This window comes from Arachis hypogaea, chromosome 16 (genome assembly GCF_003086295.3).
Source record: "Arachis hypogaea cultivar Tifrunner chromosome 16, arahy.Tifrunner.gnm2.J5K5, whole genome shotgun sequence".
NCBI lineage: Eukaryota > Viridiplantae > Streptophyta > Magnoliopsida > Fabales > Fabaceae > Arachis > Arachis hypogaea.
The window spans coordinates 96,107,813-96,131,821 of record NC_092051.1 but is presented as its reverse complement, the minus strand read 5'-3'; the positions used below and the strand labels follow the sequence as shown (position 1 = coordinate 96,131,821).

The window sequence follows — 24,009 nt, the reverse complement described above, 5'->3', positions numbered from 1 at the left end:
TCCAATGTGAGAAAGCAATTCTAGCATGATCTCCTCATTCCTCTTCCAAGGTTTCGAGGAGATCCAATTATGAATAGCTTCTTTCCCAAGATAACTATCCAATTGGATGAAGAACAAAAGCTTTCTAGTAAAATCAAGAGAAAAGAAAGAAGAAGAAGAATGAAAAGTAGTATTGATCCATTGAATTTACATAGAGCTCCCTAACCCAATGAAAGGGGTTTAGTTGTTCATAGCTCTCCAAATGGAAATTGAAATTGAAAGATGCATTCTGGAAATTCAAATCAACAGAAGAGTGAAAGTGCAGTAAAAAGTAAAAGTCGAAAAAAAGGTCCTTTCTAACTTAAATCCTAAGCTATTTATACACTTTCTTCCATTGATCTTCAATCTCTGATTTGGGCTTTTGGCCTTGATGGAATTGGGTTGAAATGGCTTCCAATTGGTTTCTTTTGCTGTTGAGAAGAGATCTGTTTGAATTACAAGTTCTGGTGCTTCAAGTTGGAGTCAACGTTTGAGGGCCAACGTTGACTCAAATGCCTTCCAAAAAAACCAGATGAATCTGCTGTCATTGGCGTTTGACTCAATGTTGGAGGGCCAACATTCTACTATCCACGCGTACGCGCACGCGTGAAGTCTGTGATTTTGCTTTTTCACGCATGCGTGTACACCACGCTTACGCGTGCTGGCTGTGATTTTGCTTAGTCACGCGTGCGCGTACACCACGCTTACGCGTGCATTGCCATTTTTCCCATCCACGCGTGCGCGTGCTGTACGCGTACGCGTGGATGCAAAAATCCCATTTAAAAACATGTAGAAGAGCGTTGGCCTCAGCGTTGGACTGGCAACGTTCCCTCCAACGTTGGCCAACCCAAGCGTGCGCGTGCTTCATGCTTACGCGTGAATTGTCCTTTTTCCTACCGACACGTACGCGTCACTGACGCGTACGCATAGATTCAAGTTTTTCAATTCCAAATTCTGGGCTTGGCATCACGGACGTTGGAGGCAACGTTTGAGGTAATGTTGGACCTTCAACGTTCTCTTGTGACGCGTACGCGTGACCCACGCGTACGCGTGGATGGTCAATTTTTGCCATTCCACGCGTGCGCGTGACTCACGCTTGCGCGTGGATATAGAAATTTTCCTTTTTCACGCGTACGCGTCATAGACGGGTACGCGTCGCTCAAAAATTCTTTAGCTCCAGAATTGAACATTTTCAATGATGTTGGAGGTAACGTTGGACCTCCAACGTTCCCTCCAACATTGGCACCAGCAGATTATGCAGAGAATTGTTCTGCTCCCTTCCAACGTTTGAGGCAACGTTGGTGGTCCAACTTGGCCACCAACGTTGCTTCTTCTTCATCTTTTTCAGGCTCCTTCTTCAACCTTCCTCCATGCTTTCTTTCACCTATCATCAACTAATACATGTATCAAAGCCTTGCTAAAGTAATGAGAATTCTCATCATTCTTAGCATACAAGTAATTATAGCACAATTCTCATGAAATTGCATCAAATTAATCATGGTTGAATGAATCTAGGCATACAGGAATTTCTAACCCAATTACTTACTTATAGCTCAAGAAAGTGCATAAAACCTATTAAAAACAAAGAAAAAGGCTAGTGAAACTAGCCTAAGATGCCCTGGCATCAAAATCATAAGATCTTTAAAAATTAGTTCAATTGGATGAGATTAAGACATGCATTATTGATGACTCAAACTAGTCAACCTTGAGCGATTCATTCTTGCTGATCATACACAGATGTATGATTAATCTAAATAAAATTATATTCTAACAGAAAAAATTACAATCTGTTAGTTAATCTAACTCAATTAGCTATCTAGCTCATCAACTCTCACGAGTCCAAATAGTAAAAGTAATGACAAATACAGAATAAGGATTAGCCAGCTGAGCTTGCCCATCATGGATTAAATCACATGAATCAAATTCCTAACTCTAAACAGCAGCAATTAACCCCAATTAATAGAAAATATAGACAAATTCTTGCTCAAAATTCTGAACCAAGATTGACAACAAGAAGGAAAGATCAGTGGGGAAGAACGAACCAGTGAAAGGGGAAAGGCCGCGATAGGTCAGATTGGCGCACGGTGGAGGACGGTGTGACGGTTTCACGCGCGATCGAGGAGATGCTCAACTTCGACGCCGGTGAGAGCAGCACAAATGGCAGCTGTGCGACTCGACAATCCACACGGAGGAGCAGGGTAACGCAGAGGTGAGGGATTTCGCACACATTGGAAGAGGGATTATGGGTTTCAGGAACTGTGGATGAGAGGGGAACGCTCGACGAGGGAGGGAGGACGATGGATCGGTAGCAGTGGCGTGGAATAGCAGCGATGGGTGTGTTTCGCGGGCTACCAAGTACTCTTCGCGGATTTTCTGCAAATTTGGAGGGAATCAATTCAGGTTTTTAAGACAAAAAAGGGGGTAAAACAAAAATTGCTTTAAGATTAGATCCTCACCTGGCAGCGTTTTGTGATGCGATAGCCGCTGATGCTGTGGCACGCGAAGGAGTCCTACTTCCCCAGCTTGTTTTTGCGGCGGTGAGGTGTGAGGCCTCCAATTTTTCGCCGTTATGCTCCGTGCCTGGTGTAGTATGTATCCAAAATATATTTATATTTATCTTATATATATTACATTTTAGATGTGTATTAGATTTTAAATTTATAAATAGTCTGAAAATTACATATATTTTAAATAAAAATTTATTTTATTTATAAATAAAAAATCCCTCTTTATAATGAATGTATTTACCTGCAACTCAATAAAGAAACAAAATTATATTCAGATAATCCAAAAATATGAAAACTTATTTTTCAAATTTAAACTGCTATTAGGCGTAGTAATAATTGTTATCTTTGTAAAATATATGAGAAATGAGAAACCTTTGCGGCTGTTTTCTCTTATATAAAAAATGGTTAGATGTAGACATACAGATATCAAGAATAGGGAAAAATTAAATAAAAAAATTAAATAAGACGGATCAAATGTCTGGGAACTGGCTAGTATAATTAACTATGTCATTCTACCTTCAACGAAGTGCTTTGCTTCCGCTTTTGAAACAATTATTTCTTTGATCAATAATATACTGTATATATATGAGAGAGAGAGAGAGAGAGACCACAAAAGCTTTATCCTAAGAAAATTAGCCAGTCAGAACTAAGCCTCAAACTTTTCCAAAGCTATAATCACATAACAATTCAAATATCTACAAAAAGATGTTGACAACCTCCAAATTTGGTTCCATTTAAAAAATCATCTTAGTTAATAGTTATCTACAAATATAATATAATCGCAACCCTTGATGGGTAACGAGCTAAAGGCAATATCATCTAAAATATCAAATACAATAGTGGTTGTGTTTAGTTAATTAACATTGGCTTTAATTCAAAAACTTTTACACTAGTATAACCAAGAAAATGAGAGAGGGAATCTTTTCAATTTTTTTTAATTATTTAATAAAATATAATATTTTATTATTTAATATCTTATTTTATATATTTTTTTATCCTACTTAAAGAATATAAAATAAGAGATCATATTTTATTAAATAATTAAAAAAAATTGAGACGATTTATTTTAAAAAAATACACAATCAATATTTTAATTCATAAAAGTATAAAATTAAAAATGAGTTAAGCTTAAACTAGTTCGTAAAGTCAATTTGAGTTCAGCTTTTTAACAAAATTTACAAGTCAAACTTGAGTCATAATTTGAGTTGATATACTAAATAAATTAAACTTGATTTTGAATAAATTTAGATCATTATCTCATAAATGGACTCAATTATATATATTATTTATTATAATTATTTATATTAATATATATGTTTCGTATTTTATACTTTTAATTTACAATAAAAATTATAATATTAAGCACATATAATTATAAAATTAATTTTGTTAAATATATAATAGTTCAAGAACGTATATTTATGATTCTTACTTTTATCATACCTAAATTATAATTTTTTTTGTTTATTTTATTGAAAATTGAATGGTTGAATTAGAACATCATAAATCTAGTTAAATTATTTATAATTGAAAAGAACAATATATCTATGTTTTAATATTTTTATATAAAATTTTATGGTAATTTTTTTATATGTTTAGAGGACATAACTATAATAGATAGATAGATATTATATATAATAGATAATTTTTTTAATATACAAGTTATAATTTATTTATATAAAATTATGGATTATGTTTATATCCTTTGAACTGGTTTTAAGTACAAATTTAAAGGAAACAAGTATAGGTCTTGGTCCTCTAACATCTTTAAACAAAAATTAATAATTTTAAGTGTATAAAATTATTATATATTATATAATTTTATTTTTTATTTAAAAAATGGAGTAAGTAATTGTCTTTTATATATATATATATATATATATATATATATATAAAATTAAAAAATAAGTAACAATTTTTAAATTGAAAAAAATATTATTGTTAATTACTATTTAATTAAATAAAGCTGTTTTATTTAAATAAAATAAAAAGACCCCAAAATTACCTGATTTTCTTACATTAATTTTTACCTGATATTTTTATTAATATATAAATCGTTTTAAGGCGGTGTGTTAGATTATATATTAAACGTTATACTCTAAGTCGATTTATACTTTGAAATTTTTTAAAAAATACACATAAATCGTCTCAGAATAATGAACTTTTTAAATTGAACGAGTAAATCGTTTCATCTACCACTTTATGATAATTTACACTTTTAACTCTTAAAATACAGTATTTTAGGACGATTTACGTGATGAAGACTACCCCTCAAGACTGTGTGACGAAAATCTACAGGATGCACACTTGCATTTCTTGAAAGAATTAAGGCAAAGCACATTAGGATTATAAAATCATTCTAAACGGGGAAACATATTAATTGATCTAATTTTATCATTCTGGGCATTTTTCTTACGTTATTTATTGATTGAATCTTGTCTGTAAGAAGATTGATTCATCTTAGTTTCTGTTGCTGATGATATAATTTTAAGAGACTTCGACTTTGACAAAATTTGATCACTTAGCTTTATTCACATCAGTTGTCACTAATTGTTTTATTCAATTATGATTTTTGTTTTAGTTTTTGTTTTCATTAAGTGTGTGGCAAAATCAATTAAAGAAAAGGAAGTGTTTAAAGAGTAAAATGTCTCAAATTCAAATAGTAATCTCAATCATATTCACTAGATGTAGAGAGAAAAGTTAAAGAGATTCAATGGTGGGGTTATTCACACTGGTTGAATGTAATTGCATTGGTTTTTAAAATATTTTTTTTTAATGACGCCTATTGTGGCTGGCTTCATGTATCTATCATGGGGTCTTTGTGCTCTAACAGATTAGAGAATTAATGTCCAAGTAAATTATTAGAATATTTTGTGTTTCAGCACATTGTGTTGAATTAGATATAATGTTTTATATGCTTTTCTTATTAAATTTAGATATTTAGGAGGAGTAATTTTATGTAGTATATTAACCTTTTTATCTACCATTTTTGAGATGTTTACGACTTTCTTTATTTAAAGGGTAATTCTAAATTCAATTATCCAATTCTAGAAAATAATTTTATATCTAAATTCAATTTGATATCAAATCATCACAGGATTTTTAGAATTAGCCTTCAAAACATAAATCGTCATATGTTCTTGAAGTTTAGGTTTGAATGTAAATTGTCTTAGGATGTGTTTTAAAAGCAAAAAACGTAAATCATCACAGAGTGGACGATTTATGTTTATTTTAAAAAAACTCATTATCATAGAACGATTTATGTGCGTTTTTGAGAAGATTTTAAAGTATAAATCATCCTAAGATGTAACATTTAATATATAATCTAAAACACACACTACAAGAAAATGAAATATTTGTAATAAAAATTTTGTAACAAATTTAAAAAATTTTTTTGTAACAAAAATTAGTGATTGTTACATAATAATAATATTTTGTAATAACAATATAATTTGTTACAAAACGTTTTGATATTTTGTAACGACTTGATTTTTTTGTTATAGATTATGTTGACTTTTGTAACGAACCGATATTTTGTTGCAAAATTTTATAATATTTTGTAACAAAAAATGAAGTTATTGCAAAAGTTTAAAATATTTTAAAACAAAATATCTATTATTTTCAATAATTCCAATTATTTTGAAATAAAAAATTAATTTGTCACAAAATTTAATATTATTTATAACAAGTTATTTTTTTTTGTAACAAAATACAATAATTTTGTAATTAAAAAAAATTATTTTAAAATATTAAAATCTTTAAGATAATTTTATTTTTTTTCAAAAATTTAATTTTTTAAAATATTATTTGTATTAATTAATTATTTTTATAAAAAATAAAAGATTAAAATATTAATTTTTAAAAATAGTATATATTATTTTATATTTTTTATAAAATTAATATATAATTTATACTAATAATCAAATCTTAAATGTTGACTAAAAATTAATTTTTAAATTAAAAAAATTAATTATTAAACATAAATAAAAATAGTTAAAATTTAAAATTATAAATAAATATAAAAATTAAAAACCCTAATTGTAACCCTCACTTTCACTCTTTATTTTGCTGTTTGCTGTTTGTCGCCCTCGTTCACTCTCACTACTTTTACAATTTCACTGTTTCATTGCAGAAAGTAGAACTCACCATAACTCAACACTCATCATTAAGCTTGTAAGACTCTCGATTGTTAGAAAATAAATAATAAATTATTTGTGATTTATTATAGTTATTCATGGTTTTATTTTCAAAAAATTATTTATCAAAAATAATTAAATCAAAATTATAAGGTTTTGAGTTTAAAATTAATTACAACTCATATAATTTTCATAAATATTTGGATATTTTCTTATTTAAAATTTAAAACTTTAATAATTTGATTACTCCTAATTTTATTAAAAATACCTATTCTATACTCTATACCCTAATTTTATTAAAATTTTCAAATAAAAATTTAATTTATCCCACTCTCCAAACCTTAACCCTAACCCAACACTTTTTTTTCCTAATTCACACACACACACACACTCAGCCCTTCACCGTATACACACATACGAAAAGAAAAGGAAAGAAAAGAGAGAGGGTGGAGCTCGAGGGGGAAGAAGGAGAAGGAATGAGAGGGGAAAAAGGGGAGACGGCGCCGGTGGGTGTCACTGCCACGGTCGCCGCCATCGTGTTGCCGTTGGGAGAGTTATAACGTGAGGAGAGAGAGAGAGAGATGAGCCCGCAAGGGAGAGAGAAAGTAGCCCGCTGCCACTGAAAGGGAGCCCTCCATCCCTCGTCATTGCCAGCTCCGTCGCTGTTTCGCGAAACTGCTGTCGTTGTTGTCACCATCTATACTTCTCCTTGTCGTTTGTGAGTTGTCATTTCTCCTGCTTCTGCTATCACGCTGTCGTCTGCCCCTCTGGATGTCGCTGCTTTTGAATTGTGCCCTGTCACTGGTTCTCTAATTAAGTAATTCAAGTGTCTCTTGTTTTGTGATTTTAATTAATTTGGTTTCTGTTTTGATTTGAAAAAGTAATATTTGTAACAAAAAAATTTGTTACGAAAAATCTAAATTTTGAAACGAAAGGTATTTGTAACAAAAAAAAATGACTGTTGCAATATGTCCCGTTACAAAAGGATTTTGTAACAAAAAATTAAATTGTTATAATACAAAGTAATATTTTGTAACAAATTTTTTTAATACAAAAACCAAAATTTGTTACAAAAGTGATAACAATATTTGACCTTTAAAATATTTTTTATAACAATTTAAATTTTTGTATCATAATATTTTGTTACAAAATACTACTTACTTTTGTAACATTTTTTATTCTTTTAGTTACAAAAATAAAAAGTTTATTTTAAAATATTTAATTAAATAATTGATATATCTTACATATCATTAAGATTTTTTTACAATAAAATAAGTTCTACAAATTCAACTAAATACAATTTTTTTCTAACATAAAATTGTATCATGTCGGATTTATAATTTTTGACTCTTCTAACAAATTTCAGTCAATATAAAGTCTAGTATGTTGGCATCAATTTTTGTACCCCTGCAAATATGATCAATAAAAATCAAAATTAAAAAACAACACATAAAACTATCTTTATCAGAGTAAAAATTAAGTTAGAACTTACAAGTTAAAATTAACTAATTCTTTCAGAATCTATTCTCAAAGTTCAAATTTAGCCACTCAAAAATGCAAATTATCAAGAATTGACAATTCAATATATACACTCGGACTAATTAATCATAATTCAATCACAACTTACTGAACAAATTCATTAAATTTACATAAGTATCAATTATCAAACAATCACTACAAAATATAATTTTTACCAAAATTTTCATAATAAATATACTTGATTTTTTTATACTTTTACACTCATAAAATTTCATAATAAAGTTTATGTCAAAACACAATATAAGAATATCACAACAATTGTTCTAATGAAAATCCAAACTTTGAAAACAAAAGTTTCAAAGTAGCATACCATCAAAATTTAACAACGCAGTGAAGCACTTGAGCAAGTTTATGTATGAAAAGTTTAGTAACTAGATAATGTATATACAGCTGTTGCGATGTGATTCGTCATGCCAAATCCAATTTAATTTGAAATAGACTAATGCTACCTAATATCTTTGGCCCCTTCGCATTTTAAGACTTAGACTTTTTACAGACTTGAATGATCAAATTAAACCATCATCAAATTTAGAGATTTAAAAACAGTTAACATTGTTCAAATTTATTGTCACATTAAAACATTCATATTTAATTAGGTCTACATAAGAATTATCCATGCAGTACAACATTCTTATTTAATGTGATTCTTATATGAAACAGAAATACAAATATGAGCAATAAGCATAGAATCAATCTTAGAGATTTTGGAAATAGAGATGCAGAAGCAATAGAGATGCAGAGTTTGGAAATAGAGAAGTATAGCAAGAACGGAAAAATAAAACTGAATTAACTAAAAAATTGACAAGGAGTAAAAATACTAACTGATTACAATGAGTATTAGACTTAGATAGAGGGAGACTGTTAATAATAAAGCTAAAGGCTCCCTAAAAAATTTATAACAAACTGAATAACAACTTGACAAATAAGCCACACTATCTTAAGCTTTCTTGAACTCTAATTGCTCCTACTTTTCATCACTAGCTTTAATAGCACCATCAATAAAATCATTTCAGAATCATTAAAATTAACCATCAACAGTTATTCCAGTTTCATAAAAATTATAGAAATAAAAAATTTAACAACAGAAACTGCAACAACATTATTCTGTCAAAGTTTAGAATTAAAAAAAAATCAGCACCATAGCACCATCAAAAACTCAGAAAGGACGGTGACCTTAACAAGTCCATCAAGAAATCAACAATTATATACTGAATCAAAAAAACTTTTTTTGGTCTATGACATCCAAAAATTAACAATAAAATCAATTTTATTTGCATTGAATAGCTTTAGCCAAAACAGTATTAATGTTTTTCTATTTGAATCAACGACCAAAACAGAGCAGTAATCAAAACAGAAAATGAATTTTCTGCCAGAGAATCAGTGACTGAAATAGAAAATGTACTTCCAACCAGAGAACTAGGGACCAAAACAGGCAGCATTATACCAAATCAATATCCAAATCAAAATAGAAATCAAATCAATTAAAATCACCGAACAAGAGACACTTGAGTTACCTAATTAGAGAACCAGTGACAGGGCGCGATTCAAAAGTAGCGACATCCAGAGGGGCAGATGACGGCGTGACAACAGAAGCAGGAGAGGTGTCAACCCACAAACGATGAGGAGAAGCATGGATGGTGACGACGACGACGACGGTTTCGCGCAGCTCCAATGGTGACATCGGCAACGGAGCTGGCAATGACGAGGGCTGGAGGGCTCCCTTCCAGTGGCAACGGCACTACTTCCTCTCTCCCCTCGCGAGCTCGTCTCTCTCTGCTCGCGTTATGACTCTCCCGACGGCGACACGGCGACGGCGACGGTAGCAGTGACACCCACCAGTGCCATCTCCCCTTTTTTCCCTCTCTTTCTTTCTCCTTCTTCCCCCCTCGAGCTCCGACCTATCTCTTTTCTTTCCTTTTCTTTTCGTATGTGTGTATACGGTGAAGGGTTGAGTGTGTGTCTGTAAATTAGGGAAAAAAGGGTTAGGTTAGGGTTAGGATTTGGAGAGTGGGATAAATTAGATTTTTATTTAAAAATTTTAATAAAATTAGGGTATAGAGTATATAGTAGGTATTTTTAATAAAATTAGGAGTAATCAAATTATTAAAGTTATAAAGTTTAAATAATAAAATATCCAAATATTTATAAAAATTATATAAGTTGTAATTAATTTTAAACTCAAAACCTTATAATTTTGATTTGATTACTCTTTGATAAATAATTTTTTGAAAATAAAACCATGAATAACTATAATAAATCACAAATAATTATTATTTATTTTCTAACAATCGAGAGTCTTACAAGCTTAATGATGAGTGTTGGGTTATGGTGGGTTCTGCTTTCTGCAATGAGACGGTGGAATTGTAAAAGTAGTGAGAGTGGACGAGGACGGCAAACAGCAGAATAAAGAGTGAAATTGAAGGTTACAATTAGGATTTTTACTTTTTACATTTGTTTTTAATTTTAAATTTTAACTATTTTTATTTATGTTTAATAACTAATTTTTTTAATTTAAAAAATTAATTTTTAGTCAACATTTAAGATTTGATTATTAGTAAAAATTATATATTAATTTTATAAAAAATATAAAATAATATATACTATTTTTAAAAATTAATAATTTAATCTTTTATTTTTTATAAAAAATAATTAACTAATACAAATAATATTTTAAAAAATTAAACTTTTGAAACAAAATAAAATTATCTTAAAGATTTTAACATTTTAAAATAATTTTTTAATTACAAAAATTCTTGTATTTTCTAACAAACAAATAACTTATTACAAATAATATTGAATTTTGTGATAAATTAATTTTTTATTTTAAAATAATTAGAATTTTTAAAACAAATAGATATTTTGTTTCAAAATATTTTGAACTTTTGCAATAACTTCATTTTTTGTTACAAAATATTATAAAATTTTGCAATAAAATACCGATTCGTTACAAAAGTCAACATACCAAAAGATCAAGTCATTATAAAATATCAAAACGTTTTATAACAAATTATATTGTTGTTACAAAATATTATTATTATGTAACCATCACTAATTTTGGTTACAAAAAAATAATTTTTTATAACAATGTTAAATTTGTTACAAAATTTTTGTTACAAATGTTTCATTTTCTTGTAGTAGTACACATCTCTGAGACGATTTATATATTAATAGAAATAGAAGATTCACGTTTTGATAATCAATTTAAGAGAATAAGGTAATTTTTGAGTCTCTTTATTTTATTTAAGTAAAAAAATCTTAAATAAATTTTTAAATTTTTTAACATTTAAACTTTTTCTCTTTTAAATATATTTTTTTTATTTTTACACTTATTATCATATAAAAATATTTTAATATTTATAATAACAGCAATATCTAATTAAATATTTAAAAAATCTTTATATATTATAATACATACATAAAGTAAATTATTTTAAAATTTATTTATTTTTCTCATAACATTAAAATTATAACATTAACTAAATTTATTAAAATGATTATATTTTATATATTTATTCACGAATATATTTTAAATGCATATAACAAAGTTATTAGAATAATTTATTTATATTATTTTATAGCATATTTTTTTAATATAAATTATAAAAATATAATTTACTGTCACAATAATACTCAACCACTACTAGAAAATTAGTTATTACAGACGGATATTTCTGATAGATTTTATCCCACTGAAATACAGACGGAATTTCAGACGGATTTTTTGTCGAAAAACAAAAAAAATAGATTAACATAAATTACAGACGAAAAAGAGAATCTGTCGATAATTCCGTCGAAAAAATTAATTTTTTTTCTGTGAGAGATGGTTACAGACGGATTTTCCATCTGTAATTAAATGGACAAAAAATTGCATTTTATTAAGTTATTACAGACGGAACGGATTTTCCGTCTGTAATTTAAAAGTTTCCGTCAGAAAATATATTGAAATTAGGGTTGTTACTGATAACTCCTCCATTCAATCACGATCCTTCTACTTCTACACCCTCATCTCCTCCAAATGCTCCATCAGCGCTGCCTCTCAGCCTTGCAACGCCGTCGCACCGAACCTCCATTGTACTGAGCTTCTGTTGCACCGAAGCTCTGTTGCATACAGGGACCAGTGCGTACACCTCCTCATCCCTCTCAACAAGTGCCGCCAGGCCGAGTTCTACCTTCCATGGAAGTGCGAGAACGAGAGTCACTCCTACGAGAAGTGCCAGTACGAGCTCCTCATGGAGCGCATGTTCAGATGCAGAAGATCAAGGAACGAGCCTCCCTTAATCACTCTCAATCCAAGGGCGCCACCTTTCCCGTCATCCCTAAAATCGCCAATGCCTGATTCATTCCAGGTTTCTGCTTCTCCCTGATCTAGGGTTTTCAGATTCATTCCTCATTCCTGATTGATTAGTTGCTCTCGTTATCAATATTCTCGCGTTCGGATTTATTAGGGTTATGGGATTGTTCACGCTTTTACTTAATTAGGATTAGAGAATGTTAGTTTGCGTAGGTGTCTCTTTGTGGATTAAATTGGGTTTGCTGTTACCATAGGACCATAATTTTTGTTCAAATTAGCTGCACAGACAGAAAAGTTTCATGCTTGTAGCTCGTAGTGTTAATCTTATCTTCAATTGAGCCTCCTCTTGTTATACAACTTCTTCCGTGTGTCTCTTCACTGACCTTTTTCTTCCACAGTAATCCTTTTAATCACAAAACACTGACTTATAAGAACCTGTGTTGATCCTACTGAATTGAGTAAATTGCCATATTTGAAGTTATAACAATCCAGTGATCCACTTGTTTGATTATGGCTTCTTTGAGTATGCCTTCTGTTTCAGAACAGAACAGAGATGATAACAACGAGAAGAACAATAGCATAAGCAACAAGTTTTTGCTTCCAAGAAAGCCTGTAAGTTTATGCATTTTTTGCATTCCCTCAAAGTTGAATAATTGAATCTTATTATATATAGCATCAAGAACTGTACCACTAAATATTTTCTGATTAGGTAAGGTAGCTACATTAGTATTTTATGAGGCGAGAGATTGATTATCTTCATCATTTTTTAATCTTTTGTTCAAAATTTTAAAAGAATGTCAAAACAAAATTCTTTATATAACTTTTATGACTTCTGTATCTGGATGTCTATGCAGCCTGATAGAATGTTGCCTTATAACAAGGCCTATAATCATGATGAGGATGATGATGAAGAAGAGGGGGTCACAGAAGATGATGAGGAACACAATTTTCTGCATAATGATGAAAAGAGAAAACAAGAACTTGACAAGTCAATGCAAAAACCTAATATTTTGGTAGCTTTCTTACAGGTTTATGCTAAAGGAATTGCAATGTGAATATTGAATTGAACTCGAACTTGGACTTATCGTTATCCATTTTGAATGGCATTGCTTGTTGCGTGTTGATGGTAATGTTGCTAATGAGAATCAGAGGGATTCTGTGTGTGCTTTTAATGTGAATTTACTATTGTCTTAGGTGTTTCTAACACTTTAAGGATTACAAAAAAGTTTTCTTTCTGCCTAGTTTTTAGCTTAGTGTGGAAATCAGATACTTTTGAAATAAGGGTCTGCTTGGTTGAGTAGGAGGAAAAGGGGAAGTATAGGATGCTGTGATTGCATTTCAAGAAAGTGTAAAGGGATTCTTATTCTGAAATTTATGACGACCGGATTTTTACTAACTCTTCTATGCAGCCACAATGGCTTTGATTGAAAACGTTATTTGGACTTCTGTAAGCAATAGGAGATGGTTCATATTCATTAAATATTAATTTATTTCTATGGAATTTTATTAAATGTTACTAATGGTATCCTTCAGGTAAAAGATGACCATGGCGAGCATTTTTGTGTTTTTGAGTGCTAGTAGTAGTTATGAAAGCCCAGGCCCATGAATAGCCATAATCAAATCCTTGCATAGCTTCTGGTAATCTTGTATGCAGTTTACATGGTAAATTCCCCTTGCTGCTCTTCCCTCTGTTACTATATTAGTAAGCAAAGATAAGATGCAAAATTAAAGCTTCTATTATTGGCTGCAGGTGAGGAAAGGGGATTCAAAAATTTCCCAGCATTAGTTTGTGCCTAACCCTTCTTTTTCCTTTCATTCTTTCGAATCTTGTTATTGACAGCCTTCAGAACTGTAAGGATACACATGCAACGTGCCAAAGATCTGAATATCAGAGTTACTTGAACAGGGGAACCAAACTCCACTCTTGATGAGGCAGAAACAGCGCTATCAGTATTTATTTGTTCTTATGAATTCAGCAGCATATCTACTACGGAAATATGTATATCTTTTGAGCATTTTGGTTCATTAAAATGATAAGGGTATTAATACATGAAGGAGAAAAAGTAATATACTTTAGAAAAATGATAGAATTTTCATTCTTAATAATGAATTATGTTACCTTGATCCAGGGTTGAAGTAACTAGAACACCTCTTTCAGCCTATGATGCCACAGAAATTCTGAAACCTAATGGTATATTCTGAATCCATTCTTGTGTTTTTGATGTTTCCTTCCACTTCAATAAGCACTATATAGAGGAAGAATTATAGAAAAAAGATGCAACTTGAAAATGGAAGCTTAGTGGTATGCATACTCTATGTTTCCATTCTTGTATTTGATTATAGCATGAGCTATGATTGTTTGTGTTTGATCATAAAATTACCAAGTGTGATCAATGAAGAGATTTTACAGTTCATGATTTGTTTGAAAGACATTGAACTTGCACAGCATCAAGAAGGGTTAGAGTGTGTTGTCTGGTTGCGACTGCGAGGCTTGTGGTGGTGTGGGTTCCGAATGCCCTTGTTTGGGCTTGGGTGTGCTGGATGACGTGGGCAGTGAGTGCGGGCCGGGATGTAGGTGCGGACCAGAGTGTGGAAACCGGTTGATTCAGAATGGGGTTGCTGTTCGGGTGAAGATTGTGAGGGATGCAAGGAAAGGGTGGTGTTTGCATTCTGATCAGTGGATTCGGAAAGAGGAGTTCGTGTTTGAGTTTAGTTTGTGTTTTCTTCTTTTAAGTTTAGTTTTTAACTCATATAGCTTCAAACATGTGATAAAATTCGATTTGATATTGTTAAATTATTCTATCATGCCTTATACAATGTACAAAACAGGGCCTAGTGATGAAATAATGTATGACTGGTTGATGAAATAATGTGCATTTGACCTGATTTTAATCTCTCTTGGACACAAGAAAAATGTGACCGTTGCACAAGTTAAGCAATACTGTGAGATGGAGAGTCATGAAGAGAAGCTGTACAGACAGATGAGGGAGGACAATATTAGAGAAGCAAAGGATGAAATGAAAAGGAAAGCTAATGAGATTGATAAAAACAAGGTATGACTGGATGTGATTTTCTTTTTAATTTTTGTTTATTTTAAATTCTAATAGTGTGCATCATTTAATCAAAAGGCAATTCATGTAATATACAGATTATAAAGAACAGAGGTGATAATTATAAAGGAGGTTTTGGCCCATTACAGTCAATGGGCTCGGGAATATTTGAGAATAGCTTTAATGATACAAGCATCTCCAGCAATGGAACTGATTCCAGATTGAGTTCTGATGTTGATTCCTTTTCTACCAAGTCTAAAGGTCAGCTTTCATAGTTTTCATGAATGCTTCTAGAATGCTTCAAAATATATTTAGGAGGCAATACTTGGACTGAACTTTTGGAGTTAAATTGGGGATGAATTCCACTTAGACCAAGAGTGCGCTCAGTGAATTGACTAATGTTGGCTGTAATGAGCTATGGTTCTGTTACACCTGTACAAATATTTAATTATGCGCTGCCACACTATAGAAGTAGTATGTGATTGATAATAATAGTGTAAAACTCTTATACATTTTTGCCACCATTGCCTCATTCATATACATAGAGAGAGAGAGTAATACTATATATTCAACAAAAACTATTTTCTGCAATTCAGATTTTCACTAGCAACACTTTCAGGTTTCTCTCTCTCAAAAACTATTTATTGCATTGTATGCATTACATGTTCCAAATCTGCTATTGTTATTTGGCAGCGTCCATGATCTTTAAAAAGTAACTGTAGTAGTAACAACTCCTTTTTGGTTCTTTTTTCTAATAATTGCCTTATTTGTTGTCTGAGTGTAGATCGGATATAGTAAGGTAGACATCCTCTGTTCAGAAAGTGGGAAGCAGCGAATAATTTTGATGGACCAAGAATCTCAAGAAGCAAGTATATTGCCATCATCACTAAGAAGCTCAAGAAAGAATGAAGCTATCCATAAATTAGGATGTTGAATCTTGATGAGTCCACTAGTAGTTATTTGTCATCTAATGTATTTAGCTTGTATTATTGCATGGAAATAATTGCTTCTTATTATAAAGAAAGCATTTTGTACTCACTGGTGTGTTTTTCTATTTATACCATCAATAAAAATTTGTATTTATTAAATTTATATTTATTTTGTATGAAAATAAGTTTATTTTGTAATTAGAAAAATAAAAAAAAATTCTATTTTACCTTACTGACGGATTTACAGACGGATTTTTTGTCTGTAATTAGAATGTAAGATGATTTTCCAAAGTTCAAATTACAGACGAAAAATCTGTCGGAAAATCCGTCTGTAATTACAGACGGAAAATTCGTCTGAAAATCCGTCTGTAATTACAGACAGAAAATCCGTCGGAAAATCCATCTGTAATTATAGACGGAAAATCTGTCTGAAAATCCGTCTGTAATTACAGACGGAAAATCCGTCGGAAAATCCGTCGCCTTTGGAAAATGGATAGAAAATTTACAGAGGAAAAATTCGTCGGTAACTATTAAAAATTCGTCTGTAATTTTCCGACGGAAAAAAAATCCGTCGGTAAATAATTTCCGACGGGACTTTTACAGAGGGACAAAATCCGTCGGTAATTTCGTCGGTAACCAAAAATCCGTCTGTAATAAAGACTAAATCCGTCTGTAAATCTGTCTGTATTAATCTATTTTCTAGTTGTGAACAAAGTAAATTAATTAAAAAGAATAGATAAATTTTATATTTTATTAAATCTAAAATCAAGAAAAAAGCTTATAAAAACTAAGATAATTTTTTATATATATAATAAGTACTTATTAATATTTTTTAATTAAAAGATATTACTCATGATTATATATTATTAAATATATAATATTATTATATTTGATTACATAATCTTTTAATTTTTGGTTCTTCTTCTATTAAATTTTTGGATCTGTCTTTAGTTAGTTGGTGAGTTTGAACTAGTAAGTAAATTTTTGATAAGCTAAATGAGTCAAATCGTAAATTAAATTTAATTTTTGTGAAACGAATTTAAACTTCCATGTGAAATCAAGATCTAATGGTTAAAATAATATCTATCGCGTGTATTTTCAGAATTTAAATTATTGGTGCAATTTTTTTTCAAGATTATACTGGCGTACACGTATAAATGGATTGCATTCATAAAAAAAAAATGATAAAGTTGAAGTCATTAGCCGTGGATCCATGGCGTAAGAGATTTGTATATAATATGGTATAAGATTTAACTTTCAAATTTACCATCCTTATTCCATCCTTAAATTTACCATCCTTATTCCATAGTCTATAAAATGGAAAAGATATGGTTTTGAATTAATAATGTTACGTATTTTACAGGTGCTTGTCAATTGTCATAGGTGTTCGTGCTTCATCTTTGTACAGTTGTACGTGTGATTTCTACGTTTCAACTTGTTTTAGTTCTCTATAAAAGATAATATTTAATTTAATATTTAAATTTATATGTAAGTCTTAATTTAATTTTTAAAATTTTAATTATTTTTATTTAATTTTAAAATTTTATGAATATAATTTATTTTTTAATCGTTAAAATAATTATTAATGTGCAGATATTAATAGAATATTGTCGTGAACAATTAAATACCACACTAAATTTTGTAAAATAATGTTGTTTTAATTTTGACACTTAAATAATTTAAATATAACACTGTAAATAATATTTATTGAAATTTTAATTTATCTAACGAAACCAGTAATACAATATTATTTTTAGACTATTTAAATACTAAAACTAAAATTATATTTTTATAAATTTCAGTGATTGTCTATTTGTTTATATAAACACTTTATTAATATTTTTGTACTAAAAATCGTCCTAAAAACTAATGTAAAATACATTTATAAAATTTGAAAAATATATAAAAACAATTAAAATTTTAAAAATTAAATTAAAATTTGTATACAACCAATTTAAATATTAACTCTCTCTCCTTAAATATCATATTCTGTTTTTCCATTTTATTAAAGACACCATTCCATCTATATCACCAATATACCCTTATTGTCATGAAGCAACGGAAACAGTCACTCATTGTTTGATCGATTGCTCTAGAATTAAAGACGTATGGTTTTAGAGTTATCTTCGTGACTGTCTTCCCCCTCAAAGTTCTAACGACTTTTGGACATGGTGGACTGCATCAACAGAGATACTTAACCCGTTGAAGAATGCTGACCGTAATTTTCAATTGTTTGCCATCATTTGCTGGAACTGCTGGAAAGCTCGCAATCAGTTGATTTTTGAAGGTTCTACTTCTATGCCGTCTGCCATTCTAGCAAGTTCTGTCAAGTTGTTTCGTGAAATCCAAAGAACTCACAGTTTAGGTCGTCATCTCCATGAGACAAGCTCTTAGTTGCATTCAATTTGATTTATCATTATTTCTTCTTTAAGATTCTTCTTCGTTTTTCGACCACGCACCGTTGAATGAATACCTTCAGTGTAGTGTTTTTGGAAAATCCCCATCTTTTATTCTGCTGTTCTACTTTTAGACATCTTTATATTTCATTTTTTAATAATTAATAAAATATAACATATTATCTTTAAAAAAAAAAAAAAAAGACACGAAACCGCTGAAACCAATTATTCGCCATTAGCCAATTTATTATTATTGTTTAATAGGAGCATATTCTAAAGATATTCGGATAATAATAACGTGTCGGCAAGAATGTACGCTAAGTTTAAAGTTTAAAGTATCGAGAGGTCTCTTATAATAATAATAATAATAATAATAATAATAATATGAGAGCTGGAATATAAAATAGGCTCACCTAAAATCTCATTAATGACACATTGACACGGATTCAGTAAATAAATTTAGTACTGTATATGATAATCTTGAATCTGTACTGAATACTGAATTATAAACAGATAAATGAGATAGTATCACAGTAACGAGGTTGGTGCAAAATGGATAAATAAAATAAGAGAAATTATTCAAATAAGTTTTTAAATATTTTAAAAACAAACATTTTAATTTTTAAAAAAAATTAATATATAAAAATATTTTTAAAAAATTTTATTTCGATAGACAAATCAATTTTTATTCATTTTTTGATAAAGTAATTATCTAAATAAATTTTTAAAATTTTTAAAAATAGATATTTTAATCTCAAAAAAAATTAATATACAGATAATTTTAATATTTTTTTTATTAGACATAACAGTTTTTTGTCTATTTTTCGGTATAATTCACTAAATTCTTCAAGTATTTATTAAAAAAAATATTAATAGATATTATAATCAAATTAATTTTTAAGATAAAGTTAAATCAATTTAATTTTTAATATGATATTTTTTAAAAAAAATATTATTGAACTATTTTTATTACATACACAATTTTAAATTTGACAAAAAGAGATGTATTAAGTCTCTTAAATTAAAAGCATATTATTGTGATTTGTTTAGTTTCATGTCCTATTTGTACGTTTTATTTTGTTATGTTGAGTATTCTATAACTCCAAGTCAAATATACCTTTCATTAAAAAGTGGTCCAAACATTGATTATATACATGTGTATACACTATATAAAATTATAAGTAAATATGCTCATACAGTCATCATCACCGAATACGCATTTAATGACATTCATTAGTACCAATTACACCACATAAAAAAAAGTAAAATAAAATAAATTATTATTATTATTATTATTATTATTATTATTATTATTATTATTAATTGCACAATAATACTGTATTATAATTTTTTGTATATTTTTAGACAAAAATAATAATAAATTTATTCATTAGATTCTTATGTATGTATTTATAATATAAAAAAAATTTTGTATAAAAATATAAAAAGGCATATATATATATATTGTCACTCAATAATAATAATAATAATAATAATAATAATAATAATAATAATAATCTTGTTCAATAAAGTTATTAGATATTATTTTATAAGAAATTTGAGAATTTATGATAAGTGGATAAACAATGTTTGTGATGGTTTAGAATGGTGTATATGTGAATTGTTTGATGTTGGAATTGTTAATTATGTTTAAGAATGGTTATATTGGGAAGACATTAAGGAAATTATGAGAATTTGATGGTTTGATAGCTAGATGCTTGAGAAATTGTTTGATAGCTAGATGCTGTGTTGAGTGTGTTTGTTTGGTTTGGTTTTGAAGTTTTGGAAACTAGAGCATTTTGGTAATTTTGTGTAAAACTTTGTTTTTAATGAACTTTGGCAGAACATAACTTGAGTCTCAAATTTTGAAATTGAGTGGTTTTTCTTTCAAATTAAAGATGATTTCAAGAGCTTTAAAATGATATAAAGTTTGAGGAAAACAGAGTTTTCTACATGAAGTTATGAACATCGAAAGTTTGGTACAAAAATCTGAAATTCTGTAGTTTTAAATTTTTCTAAGTCTAATACAGCATGCGTACGCAACACAATGCATGCGACGCGGGCATTCTCCACTACCTGGGAGTTTCGCGTATGCGGGCACTGAATGCGTACGCGGAAACTCAAATTTTTATCCATGTATACGTGAGATTTTAACACGCGATGCGAGCATTCCATTTGGGTTGGAACACTCGCGTACGTGTGTAGGGTGCCACGTACGTGGATATTCAAATTTCAAGGCATGCGTACGCAGGACAAGGGTTCGCGTATGTGAAACCTCTGTTTTGCTGAAAAATGGTTTTCTTCACATTTTCAAGGATTCTCTAGCTTTCTAAACTTCTTTAGTTACCGTTTACGATTTCTATCTAGTAATTAGGTCCTAAGACTATTAGACATGAGTTAGTAAATTAAATTGATGAATTTCTATTATAAGTTTAGAAGACGGTGACTAGGGATGGGAAGTTCTGTAGCTTGAGTGTTTGGGCGGAGTGTTGAGGTGACAACGAATTGAGAAACATGAATGATTATGGTTAATGAGATGAGTATAAGCAGACTTTTGCTATGAGCAGTATATCTCTGAGATTGAGTATGTGACTGTGATATGCATTGTTCTCCATCGTAGGGGTTGTGACAGTTTTCTACCTACGTTCAGATGTGAGGGTTGTGGCAGCCTCCTGCTCACGTGACATGCATTGAATTGGTAAATCATTATACACCTCAGATAAGGGATGTGGCAGTCTCTCGCTTGTCGAGGTAGCGGTGCCAGCGTAGGGGCCGAGGCAGTCCTGTATACATTGAGATGTGAGGACTGAGGCAGTCTCCCGCTGGCATAACCTTCTCTACCGCTAGAGTGAACTCGGTCACTATAACCAGAAAGAGTGTTCCGGGCACTATAACTCGTATGGTGCAAGAAAGAGTGAGCATGACACTATATCCCTGGTCGTGGCAGAAAGGCAACATCCCGGGGATGTGTCGTGTTGGCATTTTGAATTGACAAGTGATATCACAAGCCAAATAGGACAGACATTCATCATATGCATCTTTTTCATACTTGCTTGCTTTGATTACTTGAGTTATGCCTATTTGAATAACATGCCTAATTGCTAGTTGGTTTACCTGCTATATATGTATACTATTTGTGCTTTACTTGTTTGTATTATATCTGTTTTACTGGCGTTGAGGAGGATCGGTAAGCGGTGGTGATGGGATCACACGGAGGGTAGATTGGCGAAGGCTATGGGACAGCGGTGACTGTGTAAGGTCCCACATCGGTTGGGAGGGGAACGAAGCATGCCTTATAAGGATGTGGATACCTCTCCTTAGCATGACGCGTTTTGACGAGTGAGTGTGGGGGGCATAGGCTATCATCCCTATCATCAAAGGCAAAACCGTGAGGCCTTGTGTGCCAAAGCGGACAATATCGTGCTAGCGGGTGGTCTGGGCTGTTACAGATGGTATCAGAGCGTATAAACATGCTAAACCATAAGATATGTAAATAGGTGACTAACTTAAGGATCTTCAGACTAACTAAACATCCCCTTTCGAAATCCTGCAAACCTCCCAACCGCCAACAGTGATCCAATATGCAAGCACAATTAAATCAAGCAATGAAATGCACAAGTAGGAAATAAGTGAGATAATTAGGCAATTAGCAAGTAACGATGCAATCAAATAGGCATTCCAGATAATTCACATATAACGCAGATGATGCATGCCTGTCCTAGTGGCTGATGAGTCTCATTTGTCGGTTATAAAGCCAACTCGACAAGTCTTGGTAGCTAACTATTGGACTGTCCCTCTGTTGTGCACCCCCAACTCGAGTTATTTTCAACATAAGTCATAATCTCATATATATCCAACACCCTTACTGGTGTATATTTACAGGGGCAAGCTCATCCGGGACTTTCATAGTGCCCGGCCACACTTACGACATAGGGTCAGCAGATTATCGAGTCTCCACCTGGAGCACGTGGTGGCTAGCCACTGCTTTTATCCAGGGAAAACTCGTATCTCAGATATCATCATTCATAAGCCATTTCATTTTCACAACCAATACATCATCAATTAATCATATCAATAATTCCAAATCTTATCCTAGGGCCACTAACCTACGTTTTCACACAACATTACATAACTCAATTCATTATTCACTCTTCCCTCTCTCAATTTCCAAAGCAACAATCAATTTCCTCAATCACCATATATTTTCACATATCAATATCATACTCCAAAGACATGCTCATCAACAAGAGCTTCAACCTTTTCATCAATTAAACATATCAGTCCATATATCCATACAACATCACATGCTTATAAGGGTGTGGATACCTCTCCCTAGCATGACGCGTTTTGACGCGTGAGTGTGGGGGGTTTCGGCTATCATCCCTATCATCAAAGGAAAAATCGTGAGGCCTTGTGTGCTAAAGCGGACAATATCGTGCTAGCGGGTGGTCTGGGCTATTACAGATGGTATCAAAGCCAGAGCCGGGATCGATGAGCCAGCGAGGGCGCTGGGCTCCCTTAGGGGGTGGATTGTAAGGTCCCACATCGGTTGGGGAGGGGAATGAAGCATGCCCTATAAGGGTGTGAATACCTCTCCCTATCATGACGCGTTTTGACGAGTGAGTGTGGGGGGCATGTGCTATCATCCTTATCATCAAAGGCAAAACCGTGAGGTCTTGTGTGCCAAAGCGGACAATATCGTGCTAGCAGGTGGTCTGGGCTTTTACGGACTATTAGTTTAGAAATCCCTTAAGTTAGAATACCCTATTTATGTTTTATATATCATATTTTATTTAAGCTTGAATAATTATATCAATGTGAAGTTCTAGGATTGCCTTTGCCATCCCGGAACCTTATATCTTATATATTGCCATATTGGGCACTGTTACCATACTGAGAACCTCCTGTTCTTATACCATATTCTGTTGTTGTTTTTCAGATGCAGGTCGCAGCCCACCACGGTAAGTTACTAGATGGTGATAGAGTGGAGGATCTTTTGATATCTCTTTTGTATATTTTGGATATTTTATTGTAGAATCTCTCTATCTTTTTTATTTTGGTTGCCATAGAGGCTAAGTTTGAGAGACATATGTTGCTGTTTAACTTTTCAAAAATTCTGTATTGTCTATATGTCACCAGTCGG

General features: G+C 31.1%; 1 protein-coding gene across 1 annotated transcript; it reads left to right on the top strand.

Moving 5' to 3' along the window:
- Positions 1 to 9,834: 9,834 nt before the first annotated feature.
- Positions 9,835 to 16,629, top strand: LOC112757248 (uncharacterized). Its single transcript, XM_025805848.3, has 7 exons — positions 9,835 to 10,019; positions 12,132 to 12,546; positions 13,038 to 13,103; positions 13,346 to 13,504; positions 14,025 to 15,544; positions 15,640 to 15,802; positions 16,326 to 16,629. The coding sequence occupies exons 1-5, from the start codon at positions 9,835 to 9,837 to the stop codon at positions 14,067 to 14,069; spliced, it is 870 nt and encodes a 289-aa protein (XP_025661633.1). The 3' UTR covers positions 14,070 to 15,544; positions 15,640 to 15,802; positions 16,326 to 16,629.
- Positions 16,630 to 24,009: the final 7,380 nt, after the last annotated feature.

What these genes read in the sequence shown, in the direction of transcription:
- LOC112757248 (XM_025805848.3), top strand. Translation starts at nt 9,835, where the DNA reads ATGGTGACGACGACGACGACGGTTTCGCGCAGCTCCAATGGTGACATC. An exon ending in GCGACACGGCGACGGCGACG is followed by an intron (nt 10,020 to 12,131) that starts GTAGCAGTGACA and finishes AGTTTCCGTCAG; the next exon opens with AAAATATATTGAAATTAGGG. An exon ending in TTTTGCTTCCAAGAAAGCCT is followed by an intron (nt 13,104 to 13,345) that starts GTAAGTTTATGC and finishes ATGTCTATGCAG; the next exon opens with CCTGATAGAATGTTGCCTTA.